Source organism: Panthera pardus, unplaced genomic scaffold (genome assembly GCF_024362965.1).
Source record: "Panthera pardus isolate Hobbes unplaced genomic scaffold, ASM2436296v1 HiC_scaffold_10, whole genome shotgun sequence".
In the NCBI taxonomy this organism is placed as follows: domain Eukaryota; kingdom Metazoa; phylum Chordata; class Mammalia; order Carnivora; family Felidae; genus Panthera; species Panthera pardus.
In genome coordinates this window covers 56,109,093-56,122,610 of record NW_026526655.1, presented here as the reverse complement: position 1 = coordinate 56,122,610, position 13,518 = coordinate 56,109,093, and the positions used below count along the sequence as shown (strand labels likewise).

The 13,518-nt window shown below is 40.3% G+C and overlaps 1 protein-coding gene across 2 annotated transcripts in view; it reads right to left on the bottom strand.

Moving 5' to 3' along the window:
- Positions 1–4,503: 4,503 nt before the first annotated feature.
- Positions 4,504–13,518, bottom strand: part of NFE2L2 (NFE2 like bZIP transcription factor 2) — a 34,840-nt gene continuing 25,825 nt past the window's right edge. For both annotated transcript variants that reach the window (XM_053907430.1, XM_053907433.1), the window contains exons 2-5: positions 8,376–8,642; positions 7,742–7,831; positions 6,922–7,113; positions 4,504–6,224 (exon numbers count right to left, since the gene is read on the bottom strand). In XM_053907430.1, coding sequence (XP_053763405.1) covers positions 4,998–6,224; positions 6,922–7,113; positions 7,742–7,831; positions 8,376–8,642 — 1,776 coding nt within the window. In that variant the 3' untranslated portion in view covers positions 4,504–4,997. The remainder of the gene's footprint in view (positions 6,225–6,921; positions 7,114–7,741; positions 7,832–8,375; positions 8,643–13,518) is intronic.

Here is a 13,518-nt window from a genome sequence, read left to right as displayed (position 1 = left end):
AGGTGGTAATAGTCCTCTGTTAAAGCAAGAACTTTGTTGGGTAGAGTTTTAAGAAATGTGACTTTTAGGGAAACTTTGTAGCACAAATATTTGGATTCTTAGCATTAGTAGCTATTAAGAACATGTTGAATAGGAGTTGTAGCCATGTAAGGAATTCTAGCTGTTAGGATTGCAACGCATTTTGCTTGGGTTTGGTTTCAACACTGGTTTCGTGGTATGTGCAGTGGTCTTACTCTGCAGCAGTAAGTACCTTACAATTCCAGTAGAACACTATATAAAGACTGGTAATGGCAAGGGTGCATTGAACTGCATTCTAGAGGTTAAGTGGGTACTATGCTGAAAGCTAGGAAATAGGAATTTGCCCAGGATACTCAACTTCTAAGATTTATTGGTAAGTGTTAAATACAACGGTATTGGCAGCTTTAAAATACTTGGAAATAGGAAATGGTTAGGTTTTACCATATCCATGTATATAGCCATAATATGTTAAAAGGGCCTATAATGACAAAAGATGAATTCTATCAAATGTTAACTAGTTTGGAAGTTAAAATACAGGTAATTTTCACTTTAAAATACACTGTTAGTCCATACATTGTTGATAGAAATGTTGAGTAAACTATAGGTACTTATTGAACTCTGATAGGTGGTCTATTTGGATTCAATCTTTTGTCTCCTCTTTAATAGGTATTAGAATAATGCAATTAGATTTTTGTTTATATCAAGTTTAAGTCAGTACAATATTTAAATACAGAACTTAAGCTGTTTTGTGAGCTTGGGAAAGTTACTTGGGGTTTCTTTATGCATGCTACCCATTGGCAGTTTGATGTCAACACAGACCCTAGGAATCTTGGTTTCATATACATTAAGTACGTAGAGTTAAACATTACATTGAAAATAGTAATCAAAGTTTTATTTAATAATACATGCTTTAAGTATCAAATGAGGCTAGGAGGGTCTGACTTCTGACTTTGAAGTTATGTATGAATGGCATTTAGAAATAACAGTAACCTGATAATGTTTAACTGACAGTTTACTGTTAATGGTATTGTGGATTGTCGTCTGTAGTGTTGAAGGAAATACTAAATTCATTAACTTAGTGAAAAGAAGTAACTTTCTGCATGAAAACTCAAACTTAAATTCTATCCAGATTAGGAGCTGTTTTTACCTAATAACTTGTGTAAAGCGGAGATGATACCCACCCTCTTTCTCATTGAGTCTGGAGGTTGAATCTGATGCTGGGTTTAAAGAACTTAAGCTAGCATCTGGTCCACGGTCTCTAAAGATATTTGGGGTAATTATGGGTGCTTTCTTACTATCCTGAAGAATACTTAATATTTTAACGGGTTACAATAAAGTTAATTATGCCAATGTCTTACAAGTTTTTTCTCTCCACACAGTTTTTGTGGCCTTTAAATATTTCTCAGTTCTCTTGGGGTGTGGTGCCTTGGGTGGCTCAGTCGGTTAAGTGTCCAACTCTTGGTTTTGGCTCCGGTCATGACTCAATTTCGTGAGTTCGAGCCCTGCATCAGGGTCCATCCTGACAGTGCAGAGCGTGCTTGGGATTCAGTCTCCCTCCTCCCTCTCTATGCCCCTTTCCCACTCATCGCTGTTTCTGCCTCTAAACCTTAACAAAAAAACAAAACTCTATTTTAAAGAAATTTTTCGAGTTCTCAAAAAATATAAAAAGCAACTGAAAACCTGTTCCTGATAAGTATCTGTAAAATAGGAATGGCAATTACTTTGTGTATGTTCTGAGGCTTAAAAACAAGTATGGGTAGGATAAGTGTAAGTTAATGTGAGTAGCCACTCCTTCCCTAAACATGGGCTTGAGAAATCTCAGCAAGAAAATGTTTCTTTATGTAATAAATGCAGTACCGTTCAGTTAAGATTACTAAGAATGCTTGCTATAAATCAATGTAAAAGGCATAGATACGCTTTTTTTTTTTGAAAAAATGTTTAAGGTTCAGTTTTGAGAGTGGGAGCGGGGCGAGGGGCTAAGAGGGAGCTAGAGGATCTGAAGCAGGTTTTAGGCTCCCTATCAGCAACAGCCTGATGTGGGGCCTGAACCCACAAACCTTGAGATCATGATATAAGCTGAAATTTGGATGCTTAATTGAGCCACCCAGGTATCCTGCATAGGTTATACACATTTTAAAACTAGGAACTTGAGTTTAGTGTTTGAATAATTGGATAGCCAAAATTAAACTGAGGACAGTATAAAGCTCTAACTCAAGTCTAGATCAAAAGATGAAAACTTGGCTTTATTTTTTGTCATAAGTAGGTTTTGTTATATTTAAACATTAAGTTTTGCACAATGCCGTATTTTTAAAAATTGCAAGAGAGTGGGGGAGGGGCAGAGAATCCAAAGCAGGCTCCACTCAGCAGAGCCTGACTTGGGCAGGAGGAGTGTATCACAACTGAGATCATGACCTGAGTTGGACACTTAACCTGAGTCACTCAGATGCCTATTTATTGTTTTCAGAGAACTAGAGAGAATGTTTTGTACTTACAAGTTATTTTTTCAGATCCTGTAAAAAAAAAGAGTCACCACAGTGAACTCAACTGTTATCAGGCTAGAAGTCTGTTCCAGTCTGCCCAGCAGTGCTTCTCACCCCTTGTAGGTGCGCCAATCCCAGGCGTTCAGGTGGGGCTGCAGGTAATGGATTCATGCCACATACCCCCATAATGCCTAAGGGTGGAGCACTTCAGTCTTTTGAGGTTGGAAAAATGTCTCATCACCACCAGTTACAGAAGACATTCTTGACTGTGCCAGAGAGGCCAGCAGCAGAATCTGAATGCCTGCTACATTCACTAGTCTCTGAAGTCGTGTTCAACCCCAAGCTGAGCTTTGTCATTCAGGCCAGGTTTTCTTACTGGCTAATTTCACTTTAGTTTCTTTCACTAGCAACTAAAAGGCATCCCAATACAAGGCTAAGGAAAATGGAAAATATGCTTGTTGAGTGCTTAGTGAGCTAGGCACAACACTTTTTGCATAGTAACTCAATACTTCCTCTACAGATGAGGAAATGAGCCTGAGTGTCTTCAGTTATTGGAGGTCATTTAGCAAAATGGCAGCAGAAAGCCCAGCGCCTCTAGGGCCTGTGGGCCTCTGCATTGTAGTACTTATTCTAAATGTGTTTTAATCCTCAAGATGAATCTCCCATTACCCCACTTTTTTTTTTTTTAAGCTTGCTTTTGAGAGCATGAGTGGACAGAGGAGAGGGACCAAGCAAGTTCCATACTGCCAGGAGAGTGCGATAGTGGGCTTGAACTCGTGAGCCATGAAATCATGACCTGAGCCAAAAATCAAGAGATGCTTGACTGAGCCACCCAGATGCCCCTCAGTTCTTAAATATATTACAAGTCCTTGACTCCCATCTTCACCCAACATCTATCAGAAAGTTCTTTTAGTTCTACCTTTGAAACCTGCAGAATCCAGTGCCTTCTGTTACTACTATCCCCACCCTAGACCAAAACACTATCCCATCTATTTCAGAACTTTCCCAGTGGTCTTCCTGCTCCCACCTTAACCTTCTAGACTATCTTCAATACACAGGCTAAGGAAACTTAAAAATCAGATGTTACTCCTTAACACCCCACTTTCCGAGGGAAAAGCCAAAGTCCTCATGAAGGTGTAACAAGATTCTATGCTGTATTCCACTTCTACCTGCTTTGTTTCTCCCTCCATTTTCAGCTGTATACTTTTTTTGAGCAGCAGTCAAAAGTCTATTAGAATATAAGATGAGAAAGCAAGAATATAAGGAAGCTCTCTTTACAGAGGGGACATTTGAAAGTGATGCTGGTCAGCCGTATAGTCCTTGTTTCTAGAGTTCAGAGCCTTTGAACATCCTGTATCATGGCTGTTATACTCTTTAGTTAATAGAATGGGTCACCTTCAAACCTTGCCATCTCAATAGGCTTTTACTGTTTGCAACCCTATTTTTTTTTTTTTAACTTATTTTGAGAGGGAGGGGCAGAGAGAGAGAATCCCAAGCAGGCTCTGCACTGTCAGCGCAGAGCCCGAAGAGGGGCTTGAACTCCTGAACTGCAACATCATGAGCCGAGCTGAAATCAAGAGTTGGATGCTTAACTGAGCCACCCAGGAGTCCCTGCAACCCTAGTTTAAATTGCAATGTTTCCTTTCTACTGGTCTTCCCAATCCCGGTGTGTGTGGGTTTGCTGTCTTCCTTCAGTTCCGGGAGTACTGGGATTTTCATGTCCTGTTCTTCAAAAAATACCTAGTACATGGTAGGCATACATGTATTGATGTAAGTAAACTGAATGTTTCCATGTCCGCATATTTTCCTTGGTTGAGCTGTGTTTATTGAAGAGATAAAACATCTTCTGGATATACTTTCTTTAGGTCTCTGGGACCAGAAGTTCAGTATAAAATGCTTTTCATATTTATAATGAATGGAAATGTTCTGAATGTTAAGAATGTTTCTAAATATGTTAAGTGTGTTATGGAAAATACTGTGAATAAACGCAAATGAATTCCAAAGATAATTTAACAGTCATAATACTCCTTTATTAGTACCAGCTTTTCAACTAAATTGGTTTTTGCCATAGCTAAACAATATAAAAAAAATGCCTTTTTTTGTTCATACAGTATTTATAAAAAAGTACATAGTGGTTAGTTTTGCAATTTGCTTTTAGCCAGATGTATCATATAAATCTATGAATGTAACAAATGAGATAAGAACAGTATAAATAAGTTTTTGTAGTATTTACACTTATACAGGAACTAGCCCAAATGGTGTTCTAAGAAATTAAGTTCGCAGTTAAAGTGAAACTACTGATTCAGCATACTGATGACTTACTTTAATGCTTTTTTAAAGTTTATATTATTTCCTATACTAGGTTTTTACTATAATTTTGCATAGAATTACTTATAAAGTATGTTTTTGCATTTCACATCACAGTAGGAGCTTTTAGTATAACAGTACAAAAAAAAAAAAAAAACCCACTAGCTCAGAAAAGGTCAGATCCTTCCAAATCTAGTTTTTCTTCACATCTGGCTTCTTACTCTTGGGCACAAGGAACACATTGCCATCTCTTGTTTGCTGCAGGGAGTATTCACTAGGAGAGTAAGGTTTTCCATCTTCATCACGTAACATGCTGAAGACTTCAAGATACAGGGTGCTAAGCTGTTTTTTCAGTAGATGCAGGCTTTTGTCATTCTCGCCCTTTTCTCTGAGCAATTTTTCTTTTTCATCTTTCAAATGATCCAAATCTTGTTCCAGTTCCACTATATTTTCCAGTTTTCTTTTTCTGCAGTTCTGAGCAGCCACTTTATTCTTACCCCGCCTGCGTATATCTCGAATTAATGCCAGTTGAGCTTCGTTGAATTGTTCCTTGGACATCATCTCATTGAAGTCATCAACAGGGAGGTTAATGATCTTTTCAACAGGGAATGGGATGTGGAGAGCTTTGGCCCTTAGCTCATCTCTTGTGAGATGAGCCTCCAAGCGGCTTGAATGTTTGTCTTTTGTGAATGGGGTTTTTCGATGACCGGGACTTACAGGCAATTCTTTCTTGGGCGTGTTTTCACACTGGGCATCACGCACTGGAGCACTGTGCCCTGGGGATGGTGACAGGGGTCGGACTGTATCTCCAGAAGACTGTACGGGTTGTGTTTTAGGACCATTCTGTTTGACACTCCCAGGGGCACTATCTATCTCTTCCATTTCAGAATCACTGAAGCCAAGCGGTGTGTCTCCATAGACAGAAGACTCCACTGAGTGTTCTGGTGATGCCAGGCCAGGACTCGTGTTCAGCGAAATGCCAGAGTCAGAGTCATTGAATTCTGTGCTTTCAGGGTGGTTTTGGTTGAAGGCTTTACAAAGTGATAGATCAGAAACATCAATGGGCCCATTAAGAAGTTCAGAGAGTGACTGGCTTAAAGTAGCCGAGGAGGGCATGCTATTGCTGCTACTGGGTTCTGCTATGAAAGCAGAATAAAATTCATCACCAAAATCAGTGTTTATTGTGGCATCTGAATTTAATGAGTTCACGGTCAACTGGCTGGAATCTTCTGTGGAGAGGATGCTGCTGAAGGAATCCTCAAAAGCACTGAGAAAATGTGGACTGCAGTTACCTACTTCCTTTTCCAGTGAGGGCATCGATGAGTAGAAATGATAATTGTTGTCAATTTCTGTCATTTTGGTTTCTGGACTTGGGACCGTGCTAGTCTCAACCAACTTGTCATTTTGAATATTAAGACACTGCACAGAAAAGAAATTTTTACCAAATGTAAGTCAAGTTAAGTATTTTTAATAGCTGATAATCTGTATCTGATGGCACATATTTTTACTTATTTTGAAAGATTTTATTTTTAAGTGATCTCTACACCCAATGTGGGGCTTGGACTCAAAACCCTGAGGTCAAGAGTCACACACTCCAGCTCCAGACTGAGCCAGCCAGGTGCCCCTGAATGCAAATGTTTTTAATAGCTGATAATCTATATTTGATGGTAAACTCTCTCCCCACCCTCATTCTTCCCAAGGTCTTCTATAATTCAGATAATTCCTATTTCTAACAGATATTTATGTCTAAGCATATGTATTATTTTCACAGTTCTTAGATCAGACTTCAGGTTTACAACTTGATCTTTCCTCAAGACATCCAGTCCATTTAATTAACAAAAGCATACTTAAGTGAGCATGGGCAGCTCTCATGACTAATTTCATTTACTTAAGTAATGTCTACATCCAATGTGGGGCTTGAACTCACGACCCTGAGGTCAAGAGTCACATGCTCTTCTGACTGAACCAGCCAGGCGCCCCTCTCGTGACTAATTTAAAAGCACTCTCCAATCCTTCCTAGAAGTAGGTGGCATATAAAGAGTAAGTGGAATAAATAATTTAAAGGCACTGAATATGAAAGTGTTTTTGGCACTTACTGTTATTAGATCTTAGTTACCTGTAATTCTGGAATGGACAGTAGCTCCTCCCAAACTTGCTCAAAGTCCTGCTGCATATTGTCTAAATCAGCAATGACTGACTGAGTGACAAGAGTCTGAGGTGACTGAGCCTGATTAGGAGCAATGAAGACGGGGTTCTCGATTTGGCTGGGAATATCAGGAACAAGTGACTGAAACGCAGCTGAAGAAACCTAAAATTGACAAAGCATTTATCTGTGTGAGTCTGCCAGCAACAGTGGAGAAAGAAGCACATGCCGGGGCACCATCACAACACTTTAAACTGGAATTAGCCAACAGTTCTGTGGCCCCTATTTCTATATAATGAAACAAATCCCCCCCCCCCCCCCCAACAAAATAACTCCACATTTATTCATTTACTGGCTTGTTTTAGCCTATGCATTTGAAGGTAAATTTCAAGGAAAGTGATACGCTTTTGGATTTAATTTGCATCTCCCAGTATAATAGCTAGTATAGTGCTTCAAACACAAACGAATTGTTAACTGAGCAAGTCTTGGTTTGTTACCCAGCTTGCTTTTTACTCACCCAAATTTATTTCTAAGTACCTGTATGTATCAAATGAGTTACCTGTTTTCATGGTTATGCAGATCCATGCTTCTGGCTATGCAAGGATAAGAGGATTTGGTCTTGCATGGTGTAGGGACCTTTTCTTTTTTTTTTTTCTTTTTTGAATTGTAACGTTATCTATAGGCTAAGATTTCTTTGACAAAATTTCCCCCTAAAATACTTCTTTAATGAAGGCACACTCATAGGATGTATGAGATATAGTTGGGGAGTTTTGCTATTAACCAAATGTTGTACCTCATTGTCATCTACAAATGGGAATGTCTCTGCCAAAAGCTGCATGCAGTCATCGAAGTACAGAGCATCTGGTTTGGGAATGTGGGCAACCTGGATAAAAAGGAAAGACATAGAAGAAGAGAAATATTGTTCAGTGTCCTACAATGATTACAACGTTTGGTTACTCAAACGTTTCTCTTCTCCTGAAATCAGTTTAGTGTAGTATAGCACACAGAATCAAACAGACCAGACCATCTGGGTTCAAATCTTGGCTTCCCTGATTTCTTGTGTGCTCTGGGCAAGTTACTGAATCTCTGAGCTTCAACTGCCCATCTGGAAATAAAACGCTAGTACTCTTGTACTACAGTTTCTACTATGACTACTGCTGCTGCTCGCTCGATCCTTACAGGACGTTTCCACAGCTTCCAAAGCACTTTCATGTAATTTATGTCCTCTCAATCCTTACGACGACTCTGTGAGGAAAGTCAGGTTTTGAACTCCTCAGGAAGCTGGGGCTGGGAAGTTGACTTGATATGGTCATGAAGACAGTAAAAAGGCAAATCTGGAACTCCAATGCAGATATTTTAAACTCACCGGTCAGTATCGGTTCCTTAAACCCTGCCACACACCTTTTCAAGAACTGAGAATTCTATACCTGGGAGTAGTTGGCAGATCCACTGGTTTCTGATGGGATGTGTTGGGCAGGCTGAATTGGGAGGAATTCACCTGTCTCTTCATCTAGTTGTAACTGAGCAAAGAAGGCTTTCTCTTGCTCCTTTTGGAGTTGTTCTTGTCTTTCCTTTTCAAGTTTTTTCTGTTTTTCCAGCTCATGTTCCTTCCGTCGTTGACTGAAGTCAAATACCTCTCGACTTACCCCGAGATCTATATCTTGCCTCCAAAGTATGTCAATCAAATCCATGTCCTATGTTAAAAAAAAAAAAAGGAAAGAGAGACCATGGTTAAGATGGTTTTTAAAATGGCAGAGATCCTAAAATTTATATTATGCCATTATTGATGTTGCGGGATAGGGAAATTAGAAACAATCTGAATGGGAACACAGATCCAATGTTCTGGAAGGGCACAGTTAATTCCATTCAATGAATCTATTCATTAAAAGAAAAAACAACCTAAAAACACAGGCATCCATTCTAATCACTTATTACTTGGATTATTAACGACTGGGTGATAGTAGAGGTCACTAAAGAGCAAAGTAACATGTTGCACACTACAGCTCTTGAATTAAAAGAAATCTCACACTTGTTTAGTGGAATATAGAAATTGGAGCAAACACTCCAAGCCACTGGTATTATGAGACATGGAAAACATGATCAAATATGTAGAATTTTTTCTAAACCTCAGCAAATACACAGTTTACAGAGAAAAGGGGAAAAACCCTGGTTAAATGTCAATCTAGCAGTTGCGAAATATCACCAATCTTTTGGTATTTCCTACACTGGATTACTTTCCCCCATCATTTCTTGCTACTCTAATCCCTGTGGCTCACTTATTAAAATAATTTCCTCTTGATTTGAGTTTTAGCTCCTGAGGTATGAACAAACTGGTAAAGAAAAGTCCTAGCTAATGGTAATCTTGTGACCCATGGGTGAAGCAAGAGGCTGGCCCTGGAAAAGGGGTAGTAACCACTAGTTTCACTTCTGAGAAATCACAGATAACCCTCTTAAACACACACACACACACACACACACACACACACAGGAGAAAAAAAAAAACATGGTTCCACAGAAGGATGGAAGGTACTGAAAGTTTAAGACATGGGGAGATCTTACAATGAATGAAGGAATGGTTATTTTGATCTCTATAACAAAACTAGGCCTAGGTACCATGTCCAGATTTTCCTAACCACAACTATGTCAAAAGCAATTTTTTGACTTAGAACTTTAGTTTTTGGAAAAGTCTTCACAGGTAGGAAATTTAAATCACTTTCCATTTAAGAAATCATCTATACTGAAAATAAGAAAATGAGATTGAGACTGGAAAAATCAAGACATGGGGGAAGGCAGTTGGGGCCTGAAAGCCAGTAGACACTATGCACAAACATCACATGTATTTTGGTTCTGATGATGGCTGGCAGCACAGGGTTGCCCAGTGCGTCTAGACTCTACTTTCTGCCTCCAAGGACAAAAATAACATGGCTGTTGCTTCACTGAGCAGTCAGGCTATTTTTACCCAACAAAGGAGGGGGCAGGCCACCCAGCCTAAAGGCAGCACAGCTACATGGACAGCAGAGGCTATGGCATTCGAGCCCTGGTGGTAGAATCTTAAATGCTGTGAAACCCTTCCTGACCATGGGGTTTATCAGTATTCTAGCCTTGAGCAGTGTTAAAGAGTCTACAGCAAACAGAGTAGGTATAATTATAACACTGTCTGTAGCTCTTTAGAACTGGCTAACGTGTATCTTTTTAAGCCAACGTTTATTAAAGGCTTTCTACATGCCAAGCATTGTTAAAAGTACTTTATATATATACAAATTAATCTGCAAACAACCATAAGAAGATAACATACATCCTATTTTTTACAGATAAAAATACTGAGGTTTAGAAAGAAGGGATACTTCTAGGAAGTATACAGGGATATGTCCTGGGTAGTCTCAATCCTGGACTCATGCTTTTTTAACCACAAGCTACACTAAAAAAAAATAAAATCTGATCATTGGCCAGTGGTTCCCAAACCGGGCAGGATATAAAATCCATTGTCGTATATATACTCTGCTTTAACATCTTGGGGATGTGAAAAAGTGGCCAGGTTACAGAAGGCTGGATTGAGCACATCACCTCATTCGCTTTCCTGGCCATGACACAGAATAGCAACCACAGAGCATTTATTCATACATGGCTATCTCCACAGGGAACTCCCCACTAACACAAAACATGAAAATAATTTCCATTTTAAAAATGATGTGTTTCCATGCTAATGGACATGTTTATCCAAAGGTGTTGAATGAGAAAGGTCCAAGGTATTAGAGAAACCTACTTTAAAATTCTAATTAGATTGGGCCATATCTTCTTAGTGAATTTAGAACAGTGGGGTATCCTATCTAGGCTTTCTCCAAGCTGGAGTTAAAGGAGCCAGGTACTAAGGAGGTGTTCGGTATATTCACACCCACTAAATGCTAGCACTAGGATTTAAAGGCATGCATGATCACACAGTCTCAGTTGAACTCCAGTTTCTCTCTATAAGACCGGCAGTACCTGTTCCTACCGCCCCCCCCCCACCCCCCAAAAAAACTGATGTGGACAGTGTGCTGAGCTCTTCAGAAGATGAATCAAAGAGAAACCCAAACACTTGCCCCTGCACCTAGGGGCCACTCTGACACATCCCTTCCTTAATTTCCCCAGAATGCCTAGGCGGGGCCTTCTCCTTGTTAAGAGATCTCAGGATAAAAACCAACATCCAGCTTTGACTTTTTCATAAAAGAACTGAAAGAACGCTGAAGCAGTTCATGTTGCCAACACCTGCTCACAAATCAGACTATTCCAGAGGATCCCCAGAACCCAGCCCTATGGGCTGAAAGAAAATGTCTAATGTAATTTACTCTAAAATTAACAGAGGCAAGTACACCAAGAGTTGATACAAGTCTATTCTTTCCTTTCTCCCCCTTCCCTCCCCACCAGATGAGATGCTTGAGTGGGTTCAGATGGTTTAGCTATAAATTTAGTATATAACTGTTCTGTCCTACTCCTGCCATACAGATGTTGGCTGATCAAGTGAGATGTGAAAGAAACCTCTCTATATGTAAAGTATATGCAAATGTTGCTATGCATGTTGACAGTGATGGTTCTAATACCTGCTGTAATATAAGCAAGATCAAACTCAAGCCCAATGGATAATAAAGAAGCTGTGGACCTAACTGTAGTGGGAGCCTGAAAAACATTCAGCAGGGAGGCTACTCGGTTCTTCCTCAGGGAGGGTCTGAAATTGACTCCCTGGCTTGTGCAACATGGGTTGAAAACAAAAACAGTAACCTATACTTTGATGTAAGCATGGATAGCACATATATACCCATTCAACAGCCATTCAACTTCTGATATGACTACCCTTCAATGCACAGCCAAACTAATTCAATTTCTTAAAATTTCCCGTAACAGGATCAGAAAAGGGCACCTTAATGGATCCTCATCCACAAACAGGAAAAATAAAACCTGAATCATTTGGATCAGCTCTTGAGCATCCTATTCTTCTCTGATCTGAAACAATGCTGGACCCTAGGGGGCAGAGCAGCTCCTACCGCTCTAGCTTACTGTCTCCACCAGTAATGCCACCAAAAGATGTTTCATGTGACAACATCTAATTGTTCTTAGTGCAGGCCGGGCAGCCTTCAGTGAGATCACAGGGGACAAAGCAGGTTTCAAAGTGTTCTCGGAGATTTTCCTCTGTATTTTTTTTAAGTTTATTCATTTTGAGAGAGAGCACGCACGTATGCACATAGAGGGGGGGGCAGAGAAAGAGGGAGAGAGAGAATCTCAAGCAGGCTCTGAGCTGTCAGTGCATGGGGCTCAATCCCACAAACCATGAGATTGTGACCTGAGCCAAAATCAAGAATTGGATACACTTAACTGACTGAGCCACCCAGGCACCCCTCCTCTGTATTTAAAGTTTATTATTTTTTGAATTTTTAAAATTGTATATATATATTTTTGAGAGAGAGAGAGAGAGAGAGAGAGCGAGCGCATCAGGTGAGGGGCAGAGGGAGACAGAATCTTAAGCAGGTTCCACACCAGTGCAGAGCCTGACGCTGGGCTCTATCTCATGATCCTGGGATCATGACCTGAGCTGAAATCAAGAGGACACTCAACCGACTGAGCCACCCAGGCGCCCCTTTTAAAGTTTATTTTTATTATTATTTTTTTAATGTTTATTTTTGAGAAAGGGAGAGACAGAGTGCTAGTGGGAGAGGGACAGAGAGAGACAGACACACAAAATCCAAAGCAGGCTCCAGGCTCTGAGCTGTCAGTACAGAGGCCGACATGGGGCTTGAACTCACAAGCAGTGAGATCATGACCTGAGCCGAAGTTGGACTCTTAACCGACTGAGCCACCCAGGCACCCCAAAGTTTATTTTACGTAATATTTACTGTTGCTATGAGAAGTCTCTAAAAGAAAACTTATGCTTGAAAATAAAAGCAACGGTAGTTTTAACTACCCTGAATTCCTTAAAACAAATGTTCTGATCAAATTTTGAATAAAGCAACAATGGGTTTCTTGTCATGGCCTTAACATATTATACTCTGTTACTCAAATTTTCACTTCAACTTCAGAAGAAAAAAACCTGCAGAGATTTGATGGTGTATGAAACAAAGCTTTATGCTGAAAATGAGAACAGCAGAAATGTGTCCACCTAAGACTTGCTGTTGGGGAACCCCACGGGCTTGGGACTGTTCTGTGCTACCCTCACAGGCAGTGAGCATTTCCTGCAAGGAACCCTGTGACTAGGCACATGACTTACTCCACAAATGACCCACCTCTGCAAGGCTCGTGAACCGTCTAAGAGGAAGTAGTCCGGGTGGAGCCTATAACAAACAAGAACAGGACACAGGACAGCGGGGAAGGGAAATGCCTAAGGAAAAGCTAAAACTGCTCTTTGGCACATAAACCTGAGGCCCTGAGAAAGAAGAGCTTCTTATCCTCTCCAGGCCCCCAAAAAGGCAGGCCACCAGGTAAAATGGCAGATCGGTAGAGTCTGGGGATGGAGAGGAAAGCAGGGGGATGGTTTCCACAGCATTCCAACAGGTATTTTTCCTGAAGACCTGGGAAAAACTTCCCAGAGCAACTGAGGCGCTG